General features: G+C 40.7%; 1 protein-coding gene across 4 annotated transcripts in view; it reads right to left on the bottom strand.

Moving 5' to 3' along the window:
* CADM2 (cell adhesion molecule 2) overlaps positions 1-22330 on the bottom strand; it is a 620606-nt gene that overhangs the window by 213711 nt on the left and 384565 nt on the right. For 3 of the 4 annotated variants that reach the window (XM_068144419.1, XM_068144417.1, XM_068144418.1), the window contains exon 2: positions 5926-5952. The exons of the other annotated variant lie outside the window; for it this stretch is intronic. In XM_068144419.1, the coding sequence (XP_068000520.1) occupies positions 5926-5952 (27 nt within the window). The remainder of the gene's footprint in view (positions 1-5925; positions 5953-22330) is intronic. 4 annotated transcript variants of the gene reach the window in all.

Raw genomic sequence — 22330 nt, forward strand, 5'->3', positions numbered from 1 at the left:
AAGGCCACCAGGTTGGTCAGGCAGGATTTGCCCTTGGCAAAGCCATGCTGACTGTTCCCAATCACCTCTTCACTATTCTTCTGAGCGAGCAGTGACTCCAGGAGGATCTGTTCCATGATCTTTCCAGGCACAGAGGTGAGACTGACTGGCCTGTAGTTCCCTGGTTCCTCCTTCTTGCCCTTTTTGAAGATGGGGGCAATGTTTCCCCTTTTCCAGTCTGTGGGGACTTCACCAGACTGCCAGGACTTTTGAAATATAATAGAGAGGGGTTTAGCAACCTCATCTGCCAGTTCTCTCAGTACCCGTGGGTGTAACCCGTCGGGTCCCATGGACTTGAACACTTTCAGGTTCTTCAGATGATCACGAACCTGATCTGCACTTACAATGGGCAGTTCTTCCTCCCTGTCCCTGGCTTTGACTTCCATAACATCAGGAGTGTGGCTAGAGGCCCTTGCAGTGAAGACTGAGGTAAAGAAGTTATTAAGTACCTCAGCCTTTTCCTCATCACATGTGACCATGTCACCATTTTCCTTTCTGAGGGGGCCCACACCTTCCCTAGGCTTCTTCTTCCCATTAATATACCTGTAAAAGTTCTTAGTATTCCCTTTAATCTCCCTGGCTAGATTCAACTCAAACTCTGCTTTGGCTTTCCTAACCAGGACTCTTGCTGCTGGGGCAGCTTCCTTATCTCCCCCCTGTTCTAGCTGTCCTTCCCTCCACTTCCTGTAGAGTTTCCTTTTAAGTCATAGTGTGTCCAGTAGCTCCTTGCCCATCCAGGCAGGCCTCCTAGCATTCTTACCTGCTTTTCTCTTTGTTGGTACACAGAGCTCCTGGACACAGAGGAGGTGGTCCTTGAATACTGACCAGCTGTCCTGGGTCCCTCTTCCCTCCAGGGCTTTGTCCCATGACACTTTGGCTAGCAGATCCCTGAAGCGATCAAAATCTGCATGCCTAAAGTCTAGGGTCGTGAGCTTGGAATACTTCCTCCTGATTGCCCTGAGGATGTTAAATTCAACTGCTTCATGGTCACTGCAGCCAAGGCCGTCTATGAGCCTCACATTGCTTACCAGCCCTTCCCTGTTGGTGAGAACAAGGTCCAGCATAGCACCATTTCTTGTTGGTTCCTCCACCATTTGGAGGAGGAAGTTGTCTTCTATGCAGTCCAGGAACATCCTGGATTGCTGGTGCCTTGCTGTGTTGTCCCTCCAGCAGATGTCCGGGTGGTTGAAATCACCCATGAGGACCAGGGCTTGTGACCTGGAAGCTGCTTCTATTTGCCTATGGAGGGCCTCATCTGCTTGGATCTGCTGGTCAGGTGGCCTGTAGGAGACCCCCACAGTAATATCTTCTTCCCCTGTCCTGCCTTTAATTTTGACCCATACACTCTCAACTAGCTTATCATCCCTCCCCAGTTGGAGCTCCACTGATTCCAACTGGCTATTGACATAGAGGGCAACACCTCCTCCTCTCCTTCCCTGCCTATCCTTCCTAAAGAGTTTATACCCATCTATGCCTACATCCCAGTCATGGGATTCATCCCACCAAGTTTCAGTAACAGCCACTATGTCGTGGCATCCCAAATAGCAATATTTCAGTCCCCTTTGGGTACAGTTCTTTCATCCTGTTCCTAGCATGGATAGCTGCTGTGTTACTTGCTTGATTTCAGGACAATTTTACCCTGAGTTAGAAATATGTTGGGATATTGTAGAGAGTAATCTCTGCCACCTACCTTCTGGGCCATCTATGTTTTTGGATATACAAATTTAACTTCACAAGTGGCAGGGTCTATGAGCCAGCAGTGTCCTGGCCTGTATCAAGAATAGTGTGATGAGTGGGAGTAGGGGGGTAGTCATGCCCCTGTGCTCAGCACTGGTAAATCTACACCTTGAACACTGGGTTCAGTTTTGGGCCCCTTCACTGCAGGAGGGACATTAAGTTACTGGTGCATGTCCAGAGAGCAGTGGCACAGCTGGTGAAGCGTCTGAAAAGTAGGTCTTCTGACAAGCAGCTGAGACAGCTGGGGTTGTTTGGAGAGGAGGAGGCTGAGAGAAGACCTGATTGCTCTCTACAAGGAGGTTGTAGGGGTGCGTGTATGTGTGTGTGTGTATCTCTTCTCCCTAGTGGCAGGTGATGGAACAAAAGGAAATGGCCTGAAATTGTGCCAGGGCAGGTTTAGATTGGATATTAAGGCAGGGGATGGCAGGGAGAAATAACTGGAAGAGTGGTCAGGCATTGGACTTACACCTCAAATAAGCTGATACCAATTTCATTGACATAATGAGAACAAACAACGTAAATCAAGTGAATAAAGTCCAGAGTAATCTTTGCCTCTTGGACAAGATGCATTTAGACAGTGTAGCAAGTGCTATGATGATATTAGAGACTGAGCTGTGTGCAAAACCAAGCACTCTTAAAGCCAAATTTAATCTTATGTTTCTGAAGGAAAATTAACCTCTTCTTTTGATAGCAAAGTTAAACATCCATCTGCATTTTCAGATGAGATGATGGCAAGGAAAAAAACAAAAGTTCTTCTCCATGGAGCACAAAAATAAGTGCAATTTCTTGAAGACACAGATACAGTACAAATCAAGGAAAAGAAGCATCTCAAAAGCCTCATGGATATTCAATGGGCCACAGAAAAGAGTGCAGCTAATGCCAAACGTAGGAGGTAAGTGAAAGAGGGCCAAAGGGATTTACAGTACTTAAAAGCATAGCATAAAGTTAGAGAAAAGTTTGAAGGTGTCCTCCATCAAGAGGCCAATCCCTTGAACCCACTGAAGTACAGCTTTTACAACAGCTTGGGAGAGAAATTTAGGATTGTGTGTAGATGACTATGCTAAGAAAATGAATAACAGACCATACACAGCTAAAATGAGGGAAAAGAGTGCCATGGAAAGAGCCACAAATCTACTACATTTTTATAGAGACTGGATAGAATGAATCCTGCAATGTTCAGGCAGTTGCATCTTCCCCTCTGCAAAATGTCTCTTTGTGGGAAGTTTTACACAGAGAGAGTGATTGCCCATTGGAATGGGCTGCCCGGGGAGGTGGTGGAGTCACCATCCCTGGAGGTGTTCAGGAGGAGACTTGATGGGGTGCTTGGTGCCATGGGTTAGTTGATTAGGTGGGTGGGATTGGTTGATGGGTTGGACGTGATGACCTTGAAGGTCTCTTCCAACCTGGTCTGGTCTGGTCTGGTCTATTCTATTCTATCCTATTCTATTCTATTCTATTCTATTCTATTCTATTCTATTCTATTCTATTCTATTCTATTCTATTCTATTCTATTCTATTCTATTCTATTCTATTCTATCCTATTCCAGTCTAGTCTAGTCTAGTCTACTCCATTCCATTCCATTCCATTCCATTGGGGATTCTTTCTGGTAATTTTACCATTTCTAATATGCATGTCTCAGAAATCAATAAGACATCCATCTGGAGGACTTGCATTATCTTTCTGCAGCAGCAGCTGGCCCTTATCATCTTTTTTCTTTTTCTTCTTTTTTCATTTTCTTCTTTTTTCTTTCTTTTTTTCTTCTTTTTATTTTTTTTTTATAGGCAGTCATCATGCTCATCCACACCATTTCCAAAACCAAAGATACTATCAGAAATGGCCATTTAAATTTGGAAGGGTTATAAAGTCAAGTGTCTAACTGCATGAGAACAGTGGGGCACCTGACAAGAGTGTTTCAGAGAAGTGCAAATGTGGGAGCTGAACTCCCTTAACCAATTACATTCAAATGAGGACACTTTTGGCTTCTCTCTTTCACCTGCTGACTGAAAATTTACCCGTCTCTGATAAGAGCACTGAGCCTGGAAACCTTTGTTCCTTCCAGAAGATATCTGCAACAATATTGTCACCTACTAACGTGCTCTGGAACCCTCAAATCTCAGGGCAGGCATCAACTTCACCTTGCTGAGACTGGCAGCAGAAATTCCAGACTTTCATAAAGGAAAGATGAAGGGCCAGGAGCACAGAGACAAGAGTGCTGGATTTCAGTGGGATAAATGCCCCAAGGAAAACTCCTCTGGCAGCAAAGCATTCTCTCAGTTGTGAATTGTTGCTTCCAGTGTCAGACAATGGTTTGCCAATGAAATGTTATACTTTAAAAGGAGAAAGAGATCCTTCTTTACTGCTTAGACAGAGAAATGTGGAAAGAGGGAAGACATCAGATCCTTTATGTATTCCACCACAAGAGATTACATGATGGATCCTACGCTTTTGTTGAAGACAAAACTATTGCAGGGCTGAATTCCTTGTGGATATTAGGCACCTTGGTCACAGAGCTGTTCAGCACCAGAGGAAAAAGCTGGTGGCTTCTTGAAAGCACTGAGCGACCGAGGACTCCAAAGACAATGCACAGCTACAGATCACGAGATTTTCTCTTATCACTGTGTCAAATTCAGTTTACTATACATAGCTTCAGCTGTTTATTCACTCTGCATGTGCACTTCTGATACAAGGGTGAGTTAATTCTCACAGAGGAGTGGGGCCCATGAGTAATTCTGACTCATTGTAGAATTTGAGTGCCTGCAGGGCAGTTTCTGTTTGAATTGCACTATATGCATGCATGAAATAATCCCTGAATGCTGATGAGATTATGCTAATCTGCACTGGAAGTTTGCTTCTGTGTATGTGTATTGGGTTTTCTTGTTGATTATGAACATCTTCAACTCTTAACCACTGTTATATGGCATCACAACCAAGTGCATTAAAGTGCAGAAAAGAGTAAAGCAAACTTCACTTCATAGCACACATAGACAAATGTCAGTTTGACTTTATCCACTCCCCTGGCTCATGCCATCCCATGCATGCACAGTTTGAGGGGAAAAAGAGATTTACAAAAAGCCATGCAAGAGCTAAACAAAAGCCCTGAGCTGTATTTCAAGTACTCAATGAACAATTTGAACACATAAATGTTATCAGTCAGCTGTGGGCTTTTTTATTACTACTCTTATTGTTGTGCATCTTCAAGCTGGACAATGTATGCGACCGAAATGAACACAACTAGTGAATACGAGAGCTCTTAACATCTGAACTCCAGGTAACCAAGCATAAATAGTTGCCTTAAAAGCTGGTGTTTAATTATCAGACCACTCAACTTTATCTGCCAGAGAAGTTAACCCAATTTAGTACAACATGCAATTTTATGGAAAGATGTGTTTTATCTGAAACGATTTGCTTATGCACACACAGATGTATGCAGAGATACAGCCATTTGGGTACACGTATATGTCTAGGCAAGTAAAATACACCTTCCAGGCTGTATTTGCTACATCACTGCTTCGATGGAATTCAGGAAACGGTTTAAGGTACAAGTGACCTTACATGATCAGTTCTGAAAGGTTTACTTCTTTGTCACACTGATTTGTGACAATCACCTTGCTGCTCCGAAGTCATAAATCTCTGCAGAGATTACAGCATGCTTCAGAAACAGTGATCATTTTATACTAGTGTGAAAAGCTGGGGCATTCTTAGGAGACACTTATGTTCATTGTTCCCTGTTCAGAAATTTATGACTCTGTCTAGAGATAAAAATATAAATTACATTTACATATTTATGAGAGGTTTTTTATGTAATACCTTCATTTTGATTAAAATGCCATCGCTATCCCTGCATTGCTCTCATGGACCTCAGAAATCTCACCAAAATGCACTTGGCTTTAGTTATTATTTATCCTCCCCCCCCTAAAAACTTACTCAATTAAAACAAGTAACAAAATAGAGTCTGAGTAGTGATGACTGATCAACAGTTAAAATGGTCTGCACACAGGGGCAATCACATAATTGTGGAAACAGACTCTATCATACCATAAGATTCAAAAGTATCTTTATTGGCTTTGAGAAGCAGAAAGAAACTTGTGTGAAAATGTCTAAATTGCAGAACATGCAATGCAAGTTGAAGCGTGCAGGCAGGAACTCACCTCTACCTTTGTTCTTTGTAGCAGCCACTGGAAGCAAGGAAAAGATTGCACAAGAAGGAGAGAACAAAGATAGATTAGACAGAAGTTTGAGCAAGGAGGAATACAGAGAAACTTTATCACTATCGATTCCAAGTTAACGAACACCGTTTCTAGGATTATTTGACCTATTTGTTTGAAACACTGCAGTACTACAAGATAGATCAGATCTATGATTCTGTCAAGAGACTTATGTGGAGAATTGAGAAAATATATCACAAATATATCACAAATACATCACACTCCAAAAGCATGGCAAGGAGAGACGAGAAATCACAGACCATTAATCACAAGTAGGTGAGAACATATGCACACAGATTTGTGAATTGGAAAGATCACAGCACAACTGGCTTTGCCAAAAGTCCATCTGAACTACCTAAATTCATGCCATTCCATTGCTCCTATTTCTTGAACTGCCATTCTCCTGTGACGCTGATGCAAACACACACCAGGTAAACTGCAGGGACTCCAGTTATTTACAATCTATGTCTCATGATCATTGCTTTTCTTTGAAGCCTTTCTCTTCAGATTGCTGTTGCATCCTCATGGAGCATGCAAAGCAAAAAGGAGAAGGCAATAATTTAACAGAGAGTGGACACTTTTCAGACTCAAAGGGGCAGACATGGGACAGACTCTACAGCTTTCCTTGACTCTCCTGAAGAAACAGGTTCATGATATTGGTTCTAAAGGCACAACTGGGTCAGAAAAACACCACCTGCTCTACCACCACCATCAACATCATTTTTTGTTTCCTGAGGCTCATGAACAATGAGAACTCAGAGAGAATACTACCCTCAACTCTTTAAACTCTCAAGTGCACTCTGAAAAGGCATTAATTCAAGAGCATCTTCATGAAAAAAGGTACCCTAGAAAGAAAAGAGTAAAATTCTCTCCTGATGGCCCTTCTTGCAAGGCAGAACTGTGTTACCAATTCAAAGGCACCTACACTAGTGACCAAAACAGAGGTAGAGAAAAGAGAAAGATCAAATCCCTTTTTGTTTGGTTGCCTTTTCTTCCTGCTTCCTTTTGGGTTTGTTTTCCATGACTGATATGGTGTCTCACTCACAAGTTTTTACTGCTATGAGCAGAGGCAGTGTGAATGTCAAGCCGCCATATATGAAGAAATTGGTGGAAAAAAAAAACAACTTTTAAATCTACAAATACATCCCAAAAATGCCAACTCTCTGGCTATTTTCTTCCCCCCCCCCCCCCCCCCCCCCCTTTTTTTTTCCCTGACATTTTTGTATCTCTCCTCTCCTTCCAGATGTACTATTCTGCAGTGTCATCATTCTCCTGGCAGTGAAAGCGACACTAAAAAAGCAATCCCCTGACATCTGAAATCAGCATTACTGCACAGAACAGCTCTGCTTTGGGGAGGTGCAGCAAATGCAGATGCTTCCCCAGAACTCTATCCATAAGGCTGCCTAACAAGACATATTCACCTGCAAAACAGCCACTAAATCTTAAATGTGCTAAACATTGCTCCTGTAGTAAACAAAGTTAATGGTGCTATTCTAATTTTATAGTATGTGAACACTTTCTCCTTCATGCAAATATAAGCTGTTAATGAATGTAGGGAGTTCATCAACCTGTTTATTTTGTGTTGCTTCCCCTTCTTCTCCAGTCCTGAGAATTACATCCCGATGAACACACCGGCACTTTGAGGCAGAATTGTCATCTAAACTTAGCAAAGGTCTGGAGGAAACACGCCCCCTTCTAGCAATTGAAAAGCCCCAGGAGACTTTATGCTGACATGATGAAAGACGTGTGTGTGTGTGCATATATAAACACTGGAATGTATATAGTTGTGTATAATGTGTATGAAAAAAAATCTGTTGTTTAATTATTCAGAATAAATAGATATATAGATATATGCATATGTAAATTAGGTAATCTATGCATAGGGGCACATAGCTACATGTATATCAAGCTATGTCTATAGTTGCACATATATATATGTATATCAAAAGAATCCAACCATTCTATGATTAGACAGCTTTATTTTGAAGCATGAACACTAGATAATCATTACCTATCATATATCAGTAAATAGAGAAAAGATATAAATGAGGTTGTACATTATAATTGGAAGTAGGACAGGTTACTAAGCTTGTTAGACCAATTATAACTCTCTGAAAACCCACTAATAGAGGACTAGATGACAGTAACCTTCTTAAAAATGTCATGTTCATACTTGTAAGTTTCTCCACTGACAGCATGGTCCAATTACAAGTCAATTGGTAAAGTTCAAGCTGCACAACAGCCAAATTAGATGAAAATGGTGTTTCAAAACATAAGCCTGCCTACTGAAGGAAACTAGCTGGATCTGTTTCCATCAACAAACCCTCTTTTTTACATCTAGCACATGGGACAGCTCCCTTTAATTCTTATCTTTGAGGTGTGTGCTTTTTCCAAGGTGGAAATGTTTTTCTGTCTTTACTCTCCTTGTCACCCTGTGTAAAGAGAAGACAATTTTCAACCTGTATCCAAGATGTTCAAAAATTATTATCCACCTCTTATTATTATTACTACATGAAAAGACATAGGGGGAGACAAACACAGACAAATGTTTCAGATGAGCATCATGGAGACTGCAATTTAGCAGAGTGAGGCTCTTGTCTTGGTTAGACCACCAAACATGGGATAATTCAGATTTTGATGCCACTGAAGGCAGTGTGGGTTTCAACAAACCCTGCTACACTCAAAGAATCTACACTCATTTGATGTCTTCAGCAAGTCAGGTATTTCTCTGCATTGCACATAAGACATTGTCTTTTTCCCCGTCTAGACTTCCTTGTTTGCTGACTGAAGCTCTTCGAGGCAGTGAGTCTCAAGGAAGTATACTCCTCAAAGAAGTGTACTTGTAGGACACTGATTTGAAACTTCTGTAGTACAACTACAATGGCTTAGGACTGGCCAGTAATAACTGACGGGTATAATGTGACCTGAGAACCGGAATTTACTGCATTTGTCTGGCACTGACCTTGTTTTGGTTAAGCTAACAACCCAGTCAGGGACCGGCTAAACAAGGCAGGCAGTGACTCCTGGTGTGCTCCCATGTTCAGGCATTTCCTTAAAAATCAGAACACTTTCCCAAGGGCATTGTCCTTTAGTTACTCTGCCCTGTCTTTCTGAGGAAGATTTTACAGATCAGAAAAGGAAGACAGCCAAAGAGGGAAGACAGACCACATTCTCCAAAGCCATGTGGAAAGGAATGACAGGGCTTCGAGATTTCTAGGTAAGATTAAGGGAGGAAAAAATATCTTTCCAATCAGTTCTATCAAAATTAAACAATGCTTTATTTTCTAAAGGCTCTTCTGGTCACCTCATGTGCAAAACAGAAGAGCTGCCTACAAGGGAAATGTCCAGGGCTAAAGGGATGACACAACAGGAAGAAGTCAAGGTCAGAGGTCTCAGGATAGTTCACTTTGAGGAATGAGGAAAGGGGAGGAAAACTGTGCCGAGTGCTGGATTCTGGTGGTTAATTTTCACAGAACTAAGGATTTTAGGGCATTTTTAAATCAGGAAAGCATTTCTGTTGAGCTATGCTGCTGCAACAATGCCTTTAAAAATCATTGCCTGAATGTAAAAAGATGGATTCAAATATCACAAACCTTAATATACCCTTGCTCTCAAATATCAATAATGCATTGTGCTTTAGTTTTCTGTGATACATCTTTCTGACTTCTTGCTTTTTGTATGCCAACAATTGTTAAATTACATGCTCTGACAAATGGTGGCTACATGTTGTTCAATATTTTCTCCACACTCAGCTGTCTCTCTGCTGCTCAGTTTTGTAGACATTTTGAGACAGATTTGATATAGCATTTATTTTATTTTTCTCTTACATGTGATTTATTATTCAATTTGGGCTTTTGTCTTTGGGAAAAAAAAATACATCCCTCCAATTACTTCAATAGCTCAATAAAAATCAGAAAGGGAAAAAGTATTTCCCCCAGATGTTCAGCTTACCTACCCTTTTGTGTCAGAAAATGAAGAGAAAAGAAACAACTAAAGGTTTGAGGTCAATGTTTGGTCTCATTTCACCTATTACATGTATTAAGATTACAGGCAGAGGAAAACCCAGGGCAATATCCAAATATAATGACTGAAAGAAACAAGAGAAAAGCCACAGCCGCATTGATTTTCTCCTGAATACAATAACCTCCAGCTCCAGCAAATCTGGAGGTCCTCTCATCTTCAGTAAGAAATCAACATCAACATTCCGTAGGACGGACATGTCTATTAGTCTGTATTTTCACTCCAGACTTATAACCTCTCAAGATCATGGAACTCCAAAAGGATCAGAGAAGATGTATATGCTAAAAACAATCCAACACCACACCAACCTCAAAACAACTTCCCTTCCCAACACCCCCAACAGAAAAAGCAGCTTGATGAGGGGCACTGCCTATTTTCCCTCTGGATAAACTGAAGCATTATTGCTGGTCATTTAGGTCACAGAAATGCCAACTCTGATTTTCTGGCTGGGAAAGCTTCTCTGTATGACAGAAGGCTTAGCAGAATCATTTTCTCCAGAGAATAATGCAAATAGGAGATCCATCCAAAACAAAGCCATCAGTATGTGCTCTAATACAGCATGTTCCCAAGCCTCCTTTGAAACACCAGCACTTTCCAAAAGCTGCTGATGGAGACAGAAACCACCACCTGAAATTCTTGGTGAGGTTTTTAACCTCCTCCATTCAGGAAGACATTGCTACCCAGCCTTGAAGCATGACCAGCAGCTGACAGAGAAACACAGAAGCTTGGGAGTTGGTTTAGACTAGGATATATGCTTTTAAAGATCACATATATCCTTCTGGCTAATTTGTTTAGTTCTGATTTGAGGACCTCCTGTTTGCTTGCCTTTAGTGATAAGCCATCCCATTGTACAGTGAAAATTCTGTAAGTTCTGCTCACTATGCTCACAGAGATTTCTCTGCTATCATTTGCTGATACAGTCAGAATGCATACATGCCTGTTCACCTGTTTCTGTAAGCATTAAAGATCTCTGCAGTCATTCATGTGTAATTATATGGGATTCAAACCTGTGATCCTCTATTATTTGTTCCATATTGGTATCATTCTATCCACAACAGAGCCTTCCTAAGATGACATCAGGTAATTTCCATCAGAAACAATATATTCAGTTTACTAAACTCATTTACTGATCTTTTGATAAAATAAGAACGTTTTTGGTTCAGAGAATTTAATTTCCCTCAGGGTTTAAGAGAAAATACAATGAGATTGATATGCAAAAAAAAAAGGCAATTTTTGCAATGACAATAAAAAATGATTTTTTTTCATCACAACTCTAATCTTGGATTTTTTTTACAATATAATATCTATTGTATATATGAAATACCATAGATATTATGCACCTACACAGTGATTTGTAACATTTTTCCTCTTAGAATATAAAATACATTCTTGAAGATAAAATTGAAAAGAGGGAAAAAAAAAATGCAAATTTGAAAGGTTTATGAAGAGGTCAACTATTGCAACCTCTGGGTTTGAAGCAGTACGAATTATGTTTGGATAGCTCCTAACGGATTTCCTCACAGTGTTCAAACCTTTGATGACAGTGACTCCAAAAGCTCTCCAGGTAATCTCTTTGAATGGACAATTGTCCTCTCAATAGCAAATTGTTTCCCTGAGATCAAACCTAACCAGCATATGTAGGAGACTAGCCAAATTACTTAGCTCTTCTCATGCATACTTCTTCAAATGTAACCCTTGAAGACTTTTCATTGCTCTTCTATGCCTAAGCAATCACATTCTCACATTTCATTAATGTATGTTTTCCAACTTCCTCTTTATTGTCTTTTTCGGTTTTCTTCTTCTTTTTCCCTTGGATTAAAAGAATAAATGGATAAAATATGTACACTGATCTGAAATCAGGCATGATAGAAAGAATAGGATAGGATAGGATAGGATAGGATAGGATAGGATAGGATAGGATAGGATAGGATAGGATAGGATAGGATAGGATAGGATAGGATAGGATAGGATAGGAGAGGAGAGGATAGGATAGGATAGGAGAGGATAGGAGAGGAGAGGATAGGAGAGGATAGGATAGGATAGACCAGACCAGACCAGACCAGACCAGACCAGGTTGGAAGATACCTTTGAGATCATCATGTCCAACCTATCATCCAACACCACCTAATCAACTAACCCATGGCACCAAGCACCCCATCCAGTCTCCTCCTGAACACCTCCCCTGATGGTGACTCCACCATCTCCCTGGGCAGCCCATTCCAATGGGCAATCACTCTCTCTATGAAGCATTTCTTGCTAACATCCAGTCTAAACCTCCCTTGGCACAGCTTGAGACTGTGTGATGTTCAGCTGAAGTGACAGAAGTGCAACATGAAATAACGCCTTTGCCTGAGCACCTTAGCTAGGCACTCCAAAATAGCCCCTGACTCTAACAGAATGGCATGACATAGTATTCAAGGCTCAAATGATCCCTTATTCCTCCTCTCCACATTGTTGTGCTCATACCTACTGACCATTTTGTTTTCACATATCTAGTTTATCTTTTCTGAATATATATAGGACTTCACCTTTGTTCTTAGAAGATAATGGAGCTTTAAAGCTACTTCCCCCATTTATTAAGCTCATCTTGAATACCAACATACCCTTCCAATTCCGTGAATAAATACTAATTTGATTGTTAATCTACAAAGTACAAACCTATCTCAAAGCTACCTAGTGTACCACATTACTTTTGTATATCTGGTGCTCTGTTGAAGAATATAACAATTCCTGACAGCAGCAGCAGACATTCAAATCCAGGATGAACAAGGTCACACAGGACATCAGTTGTGTTTAGTGTATCTGCATTCAGCCCATAATTAACAAAACAAACAAACAAACCCAAAACCAAACCAACCAACCAGAAAAAAACAACAACTCACAAACAAAACCCCAAAACAAAACAAAAAACCCAACCCAAACCAAAAACATAAACAGCCTGTTGTTAAACAAGAGAGCTAATCCATCTTACCTGATGGCCTTCCTCCACACACACCATAACATCTGTAGGCCAGCCAGACAACCTACCTCAGCTAATGCACAGACCCAGATGACAGAACACTACTATATTCTGCAGCATCTAGAGTACTTATGAGCTGACCATCTATGTTGGACAATAGCAATGACAAACAAAAACCCTGCTGCTGTATTTTCACTGTGCTCTTTGAGAAAAAGCAGTATTTGTTATTCAATAAATTCTGTTAAAATCTATTTTCCTTTGGAAAAACCAAAATAAAACAAACCAAACCAATGCTGTGAGGGAGCACAGCTCCCAGTGGTTTGTTTTTTACCCCACCCTATCGCTGTAGAATTCAATGCCAAGTAAAGACAGGATGTTTTCCGCTGCTCAGAATTGTTCTTTTCCAATCAGCTAGAATGTAGATTTGAGAAATAGTAATTACTGGAGCCAGACAATGAGAAGCATTTCCTGTGCTGGAATGGGCAAGCTAAAATGACTGTAAGAATCTTTTGAACTTCCTAATATGCTCCTAAACGCATTAAATAGTTTAAAACTGTGACTACATTATCACATGCAACGACTTTCATTATGTGATACTAATCACAAAATATTGAAGAACATGCAGCTCCATTTTCTTTCTGAAAAGTAGACTATAAATATAGTAATTTTGTTCTCAATGTTCATTGCAACTGGCATGATGGAGATCAGCAGAAGAATCTTATAATCTAAACATCACCAGAGTTGAGGATTCCAGCTGTAGCTGATTCACATTAGCAGCTAGAAACGGATAACACAGCACAGAGTTGCACAGGCAAAATAGGAGATGAGTATAATCATGCCCTAAAGGCTCCTCTTAAAGGCCTCCAGATAACATGACTAGCCAGTGCCAAACCAGCAACTTTATGCATGTTATAATACAGCTGGACGTGTAACTTCTATAAGCAATGCGAGCTGCAAGTAAGGAATTCCATCATAAGCTGGGTTCCATAAAACATTGCACGCGTTTCACTTGCAAATAAACTAATGTAGCTTGTGAACAAGAGGGACTGCAACCCTTGTATTCCATTTGACCAAGCTTACAGGATGTTTTAAGCAATATGGATTAAAATAAATTTGAAGTAACAAAAGTAAGGACTTCCCGAGGTGGCAGCTGTGGTTATGCTAGGCAGAGGTACAAGCACTCGGCTCTCACATCTATTTTACAGATATCTAAGAACTTCAACCAAGTATTTGAAAAGCTTTGATATTCATTCAGCATCTCAGCCAAACTATCAACATTGTTCATCACCCAAGATGGGAATGCACACATAATCACCCAGCTTCCATCTTTATGACAGCTCTCTAGAAACAGTAGGAAGTAAAAGATTCTACTTGGATACACTTAGGAAACTACTCAGGCACAAACTGGCTGTCATCAAGTAAATGTGATTGGGCATGAGCAGCTGGAAGCAGCGAGCTTATGTTTCTGCTCATATCTACAGACTAATGAATGCAAAGCATCTCAAGCTAAGCCTTGTCCAATTTTCTCAACCCAAGAGCAACCTGTGGCATTCATCTCCCATGCTGGCCTTTGTTCATGGGTTTTTTTTCACGGATATGCTATGCTACTCGATGAAAAGTGGACATTTTCTGAGTCTGCTACACTTATACATATATATATATATAATCTATATATAATGTAGATATGTTACTCACTGTCCAAAGCACTGATAACCCAAACAGCTTTAAGAGTTTTTTGCATTTGAAAATAAACCCTCACACAACCAGCCTGAAATAAAGTACAATAAAATAAAGTATATAATCAGGAGCAAACAACCATATAATGATAACAACAATATATAAATATATAATATATGTATATAAAATAATCTATATAATAATTGTTTCCTTGCTCTCATCATGATGGTCTCTGCCTCTGCTCCTTCCTTCCAATGCTGCCTCAAGGCTGCCACAGTACTCACCTTAAAAACCACACTAAACTAGCCTGTAAAGCAGACAAACAAAGCAAATTGCTGAATTGCTGTTGGATATTTCGAGCTCCTTCCTTGACACCTGCACCAATATGCATTTTCTAGATGACATTATTACACAATTACAATGAGCTAAACAAGCAGACAAGCTCCCTCTACAGCAGAATAGTGTTTATATATGATGTTTAGCTTCAATCATCGCTGGAAATAGAGGAAACGTTTTGAAATGTCACCCGTTTGTAGCCAAAGCGTTGTACAATGAAGGATTCTGAGCAAAAGAACACAAAAAAGCAGGGTGGCACTGCTATTATTGTTTTGGTGTCAGAGCAGAGCCAAAAGAGTTCAGTGAATGAGAGGCAGAGCAAACTCCAGCTGTGAAAATGTGTTCTGTGAGACTCAGTGAGGTCCCTAGCAGCTAACGGAGTAGCTCACCAAATTATACTGACATGCCCTTGTCTTACCTACCTCTCGGAGCATGCTGAAGCAGACAGTGACAACAAAGAAATCCCCATTCTTATCCTAGCAAACCAGAGAAACCTTTCAGTGCCATTCCTTAGAAGTTCATACATGCACCTCTTTCATATTCAGTGTAACTCTGGCAGTTTAGAAGAAGTTTGCACATGCAGCCAGTACCTCCACAAATAGAAGCTGGCAACGTGACCACTCCTCCTTTAAAACTTCATAAGCCTTCTCCTCAGAGATTTATGAATAATGGTAACTAAATAATTCATGGCACTGCAGATGCCAGTCCAAATAGCCTCTTCCTTTTTAAGGTTTCAGTTTGTAGATGTGTGATCAAAAGCCTTCATCAGTCATGATAGTGGCATTTGTACTCAGTCCAAACAAATTGTGTTTGCATGTGAATGTTTTTCATTGAAACGAGAGACAGAACATGCAAGCCAAGTTCCAATTAAAAGGCATTTTATGCTATTTAAATTCAGTCAAATTAAAGGCTGAATGCAACCTAAAAGGTCTGTTCTCACAACAGTAATTTGACACATCACAAATAAGACACAGTTTTGTGTGTGTGTTAGAGTATATCAGCACTTGTCTGAAAATCTGATGCAGCCTCTTAACAGTGCTGCATTTGAGGGATAATGAAGTCCTACACAGACAGTAATCAAGTAAAGAGAAACTTAACACATTGTCACTTACTCATACACAGATACCTGAAATCAAGCAGGTAAAAGCAATTGCTTTGGGAAGGCTACATTAACCTGGAAGAACTTGCTATTACATTTTTAAGCAAAGAGATGTCTCTCACAATAAAGCCTCACCCCATTTGATTAATTCAGCTGATTAGCAAGGCGAAGATCATTCTTTGCCACATCCATTGCTCAGTTTTACTACTGCGTTTAAAAGTACCACAAGCAAACCTCAAACACTAACAAAGGGAAGAAACCCGTCCATAAAGATCCCAATTATTAAACCTGGAAGAGGTTGCAGGAGTTTCACCTTGGCACGAGAAAGAGCAGCAGGCTCAAATGAAAACGTCTCCTCATGACAAGGGGAAATAAATACAGCTCACACAAATGGAGGTCAACAGTAATTTGTTAAAGGCCTGTAATATCTTTTTCTTATGATTCTCAGTGAGGATAAAGCAAGAGAATTCTTCACATTTTCTTGAGGACTGACAAAAAATTAAAGGAAAAAATCAGGAATTTGGAAAGGAAGTTTTGGCAATGATATGAGCTGGGGAAAGAAGGCAATGATATATCATCACAGTATCACAGTATCACTAAGGTTGGAGGAGACCTCGAGGTTCATCGAGTCCAACCTGTCACCACAGACCTCATGACCAGACCATGGCACCAAGTGCCACATCCAGTCCCCTCTTGAACACCTCCCCGGGCAGCACATCCCAATGACCAATGACTCTCTCAGTGAAGAACTCTCTCCTCACCTCGAGCCTAAACTTCCCCTGGCTCATGTATGAGCCTGTACTGAAGCATGCCATGGGCCAGGGTTTTTCATTTCAAGTACATCTGGGTTGGATTTAAGGGTTTGTTTCTAGTTTTGGAGTTTTGTGTTTTGGGTTTTTTTTTTATTTGCTTGCTGGTTATTTTTTTGTTGCTGTTGTTTTTTTCCGGTTTTGTTGCTTTTTGTTGGTTTTGTTTTGGGAGGTTGGGGATTTTGGTTTTGTGTCTGCTTTGTTGTTGCTGTTTTTTTAATTAAAAATAAAAGGCATTTTACTTGGAAAGAGGCTCAGGGGAGACCTTATTGCCATCTACAACTACCTGAAGGGAGGAGGGAGGTTGTAGCCAGGTGGGGGTTGAGCTCTTCTCCCAGGCAACCAGCTCCGGAACAAGAGGACACAGTCTCAAGCTGTGCCAGGGGAGGTTTAGGCTGGATGTTAGGAAGAAGTTCTACACAGAGAGAGTGATTGCCCATTGGGATGTGCTGCCCAGGGAGGTGGTGGAGTCACCATCACTGGAGGTGTTCAGGGAGAGACTGGATGAGGTGCTTGTTGCTGTGGTTTAGCTGATTAGACAGTGTTGGATGATAGGTTGGACTCATCTCAAAGGTCTTTTCCAACCTGGTTAATTCTAATTCTAATTCTAATTCTAATTCTAATTCTAATTCTAATAATTTTAATTCTAATTCTAATAATTCTAATTCTAATTCTAATTTAAATTTCATGAGTTAGTTATCCAGAATAGTATAGTATAGTATAGTATAGTATAGTATAGTATAGTATAGTATAGTATAGTATAGTATAGTATAGTATGGTCTGGTCTTCAAGTCCTTAACTTTAATTTAGTAATTAGTATATGCACCACACAAGACACACTATGACTGTCCCAGCGCTGTTCACATTGATTCATTTGTGCACAATGAATAGAGGTGTTCATATACATGAACAAAAGCCTATAAAAAAAGTAGAGGAATGTACTCTAGAAAGCAAGGCTACTCCACTGCATGAAGGTACAGACTTCTCAGGAAAATAATAGGGGATAGCTTGTGGCAGCCAGGCACAACACAGCACCAACACTGAATGCTAATGAGTAAAGCCAAGGCGTATCACTGGAGCATCATATATTGGAAGATGACACTGATGAGGGCAGATGTAGAAAAATTATTATCAACTTCAGACCCCTAGAGCAGCATGAATGAAATCACATCCTTGTGTTCTGGGAAATAAAAGAGGCAACTTGGATAGAAATAAAGACAGCCCTTAATTATCTAAAAGTAAATTGGGAGCAGCCCATGATAATTCAGAAGTGGCATTATTATAGTACACAATGCAGAGCTAATTCAGAAATCAGTTCATTCCAAAACATCAACAGCTGGGTTTAATAATAGACACAATGAATCAGAAATGAAGAAAAGCTTGAGACAGAAGATTATTGAGCAACTCAAATCATATTATTAGATTTACAACTGAATGATGGCAAAGAACCTGCATATTAGAAATATTTAAATAAAGGCAAACAATAATTTGGATTGAAGAGCTGCAAGAATGATAAAAACATAATAAAAACTCCCTTCCACATCATTGTTTTGCCTGGTTGAGTTTTGGAGATGTTTGGCTATGCCTTTACCATAGTAAAAGATAACTTTCTTATTCCTTAATTGTTGTAAAAATAAATTAAACACTGCATTGACACAACACCAAGATAGCACTGGAATGAAAAACGCTTTAGTGGTAAAAAAAGGTAATTACATACTCTTACATCCTGAGCTTTTTTTTTTCACATTCATAGAATCATAGAATCAGTCAGGGTTGGAAGGGACCACAAGGATCAGCTAGTTCCAACCCCCCTGCCATGGGCAGGGACACCCCACACTACATCATCCTGGCCAGAGCCTCATCCAGCCTGGGCTTAAACACCTCCAGGGACGGGGCCTCGACCACCTCCCTGGACAACCCATTCCAGGGCTTCACCACTCTCATGGGGAAGAACCTCCTCCTCACCTCCAGGCTGAATCTCCCCACCTCCAGCTTCATTCCATTCCCCCTAGTCCTATCACTACCTGAGATCCTGAGCAGTCCCTCCCCAGCCTTCCTGTAGCCCCCTTCAGACACTGGAAGGCCACAATTAGGTCACCTCGGAGCCTTCTCTTCTGCAGACTGAACAGCCCCAACTCCTTCAGTCTGTCCCCATAGCAGAGGTGCTCCAGCCCCCTGATCATCCTCCTGGCCCTTCTCTGGACACCTTCCAGCACCTCCACATCCCTCTTGTAATAGGGGCTCCAGAACTGGATGCAGTACTCCAGGTGGGGTCTCACCAGAGCTGAGCAGAGGGGGAGAATCACCTCCCTCGACCTGCTGGCCACACTTCTCCTGATGCAGCCCAGGATCTAATTGGCTTTCTGGGCTCTTCTGCACATTTTCTCATTATTTTTATAATTCTCAATCTTAGAGAGTGCACAGTCATCAAAAGCCCATGAAAAACTCTATTAACAACAATCCCAGGTTGTTTGAAAACCTGAAGTTCAGAACACTGGAGGAGACATGAAGGATACAAATCTATAACAGTAACAGTGAGAATTAAATACCAGTAGGTTATAATCTTGACATGATATATTGTTTTAACACTAACCCTTCTTAAACTAGAGCCACACAACTGGAGAAAGACGTACAGATTTATTTAGACCCTAGTCACATAAATCTAGAGTAGATGTTCCTGTCCTCTGTCCATCTCTCTCACACTCCTCCCCCAGCAGGGCCCCCTGCACTGCCTGTTTGTGTGTCAAGATCAGTACATTTTGAACTATGTGGAGCCAGATGAAGGAACTGATGCAGCTGAAACTGATTCTTTGCATGGCTGTGTTTTACATTCAGTTGTGTAGTAGAATTAGTTCTCTTTGTGGATTTACTTACAACCTGCTCTTCTTCACTGTGTGTAACCAGAACTGTTTCATACATCACTCTCATATAAAGACATACTGCCTTCTCCTCACATCTTTCATCTGAAAATATGTTAAAGCATGCATTCCAGTTAACATCAGGAAGACCTATTCCTATCAGATGTAATCTACAGTGTCTCTCATGAAACAGAAATTAATGCTACCACACCCAAAAGCATCACAGGACTCGAAACTTTCATCACCTGCAAACATGAGAGATTTAAGACAATAAGTTTGCTAAATTTGACTGAAGTTAGCTTTAAAATTTTAGCTTTAGAAGAAGAGACCTTAGCCAGTTCATAAATATACTATTAGTACCAGAGCTTATGAAGATAGATCATAAGATTTATAGCATTTATAGGCTTATTACTAATTCAATTTTGGACTGCAGTTGTGAAAAAAGAAGGTAAGGGGATGGGGTGCATGGACATATGGGAGAAGGAAGTCTACTTCAAGTGTATGCAAGCAGCCAATTAATTTATCAGCTGGGAAAAAGTATAATAAAATAATGAAAGGCACAGTGAAAAGTATCCAATTTCGTTTTGAACTTTATTCCCTGAGTGTGAAATATCTGCCTCTATGAAATGATACTCAACTTTCAGCTCTAAAGAGGAGCTGTATTTCCAAGGCAGTGCCTAATTAATTTATGGGGTTAACTGCTGTGAAAGTTCATCGAGACAAATATTAAAGCTGGTTGTAAAAGGGCTGGATAACCTTCTGATGATAAACAACGCTAGCAGCTTTGCAAGCAAAGACAACGATGTAAGAGTAATTAAATCTCATGCTTCAGGACAGAAATGCAACCCCTCTGCCCCAGGTACAGCACAAACTATTATTAATAACATTTTCTTCATCCCATAAATGTAAACTCCTAAGTGCACTTTGTTATCTGGCATAGCTCTTAACCTAGTTGAGACTGCCAAGGACACTGTATGAGCCTAGAGAAATGCATGGGTTTACTCAGACTGTCGGTGTGAAAGTAAATGGAATCAAAAAGCAAATGGAGTCATGGAAGGATAGAATGCATCGGGTTGGAAAGAACCCTCAAAGGTCATCTTGGCCAACCTCCCTGCAGTTAACAGAGACATCTTTAACTAGATCAGGTTGCTCAAGGCTTCATCAAGTTTGACTTTGAATGTCTCCATGGATGGGGCCTCTACCAGCTCTCTGGACAACCTGTTCTAGTGCTTCACTATTCTCATTATAAAGAACTTCCTCCTAATGTCTAATCTAAATCTCCCCTTCTGTAGGTTAAAACCATTGCCCCTTGTCCTGTTGCTACAGGCCTTGTAAACAGTCCCTCCCCAGCTTTCCAGTAGGTCCCTTTCAGCTATTGAAATGCCACTATAAGGTCTCCTTGGAGCCTTCTCTTCCTCAAGCTGAGCAACCCCACTATGAACATTATGGGGAAAAGCTATTGGAAAATATGGACAATGTACAGGGCAAATTTAGCAAAGAATTGATGAAAAGAACTGCAGTCAAGACAATGGATTTGTGCACAGTGCAATGTGTATGCATTACTGCCTGGTGTAATACTTCTGTGCCTTCACCTGTGCACAAACATTTCAATAAAATAAAACTGTAGGAAACTTTAAAAGCCACAGATCCAGCAAAACCGACAGAAAAGGAGAAAAAGTGGAAGGAAGCACACGTACATGGCATGCCATAAAAAATACCCTGCATGAAATTTGACTGGCTTGCATTACCCAGTGTGGTGGGTCTAGGCTGTGCCTTGAACACTAGCTGCAGATTTTGAGCAGGAAAGTAGAAAAATAAATCACTAGTGGGTGTAGAAAGGAAAACAAAAGATCATTCTAAACAAATTCAATGGATAAATATCTAGAATGAGATGAGCTGCACCATAGCAATTCCTGCCTTCTCTTCCCTTCTGATCTCGGCTGGTTTGCTTCACTCGGGAGAGACAACCTGCTTGTTGGCTGGCCTTGGCTACGTCTAACCCACTGCTGCTCTCTCCACTCCTCTGCCTCTCATGGAACAGGGGGGTAGGAGCAGTGCAATGGCTTCCCTGGTCTCTGATCTGGGGACATTTTGTGCTGCTTATCAAGTGTAAATCTCTGTATCATATTGCACATGCTGTATAGTTCGTACACATTCATTGCCTTCCATCATAGAGTGGAGATGTTGCTTGTAAATACAGCTTTGTTTGCTTCTGAGTTGCCCTGGCAAAGTTAATGCTGGGGGGAAGCTTCAACCCACCACATCCAGCTACCTAGCAGAAACCATTCAGCCCTAGACAGCACATTTCAGAATACTTCACAGCAAGTCCATTACAAAAACAAAAGCTAAGTTTATCAGTGGGCAATTAGTTATAAACAACTGCAGGAGACCTTCAAAGTTTATCAAGGAAATTGCTAAGGCCTTCCGATATGCTATCCCCAAACCAGCAAACACCACTACTAAAGCAAGTGGTGGGTGAAATACCATTAAGCCAATAAGGCAGGTAAAGCACAGGAACATGTCATATTTATCAATTAACATTTTTAAGGGTTTGAAGGACAGTAACTCAAAGGACTGTGAAGAGCTACAA

This window comes from Melanerpes formicivorus, unplaced genomic scaffold, assembly GCF_026170545.1.
Source record: "Melanerpes formicivorus ecotype bairdi unplaced genomic scaffold, bMelFor1.0.p_v2 SCAF_11, whole genome shotgun sequence".
Lineage (NCBI taxonomy): Eukaryota > Metazoa > Chordata > Aves > Piciformes > Picidae > Melanerpes > Melanerpes formicivorus.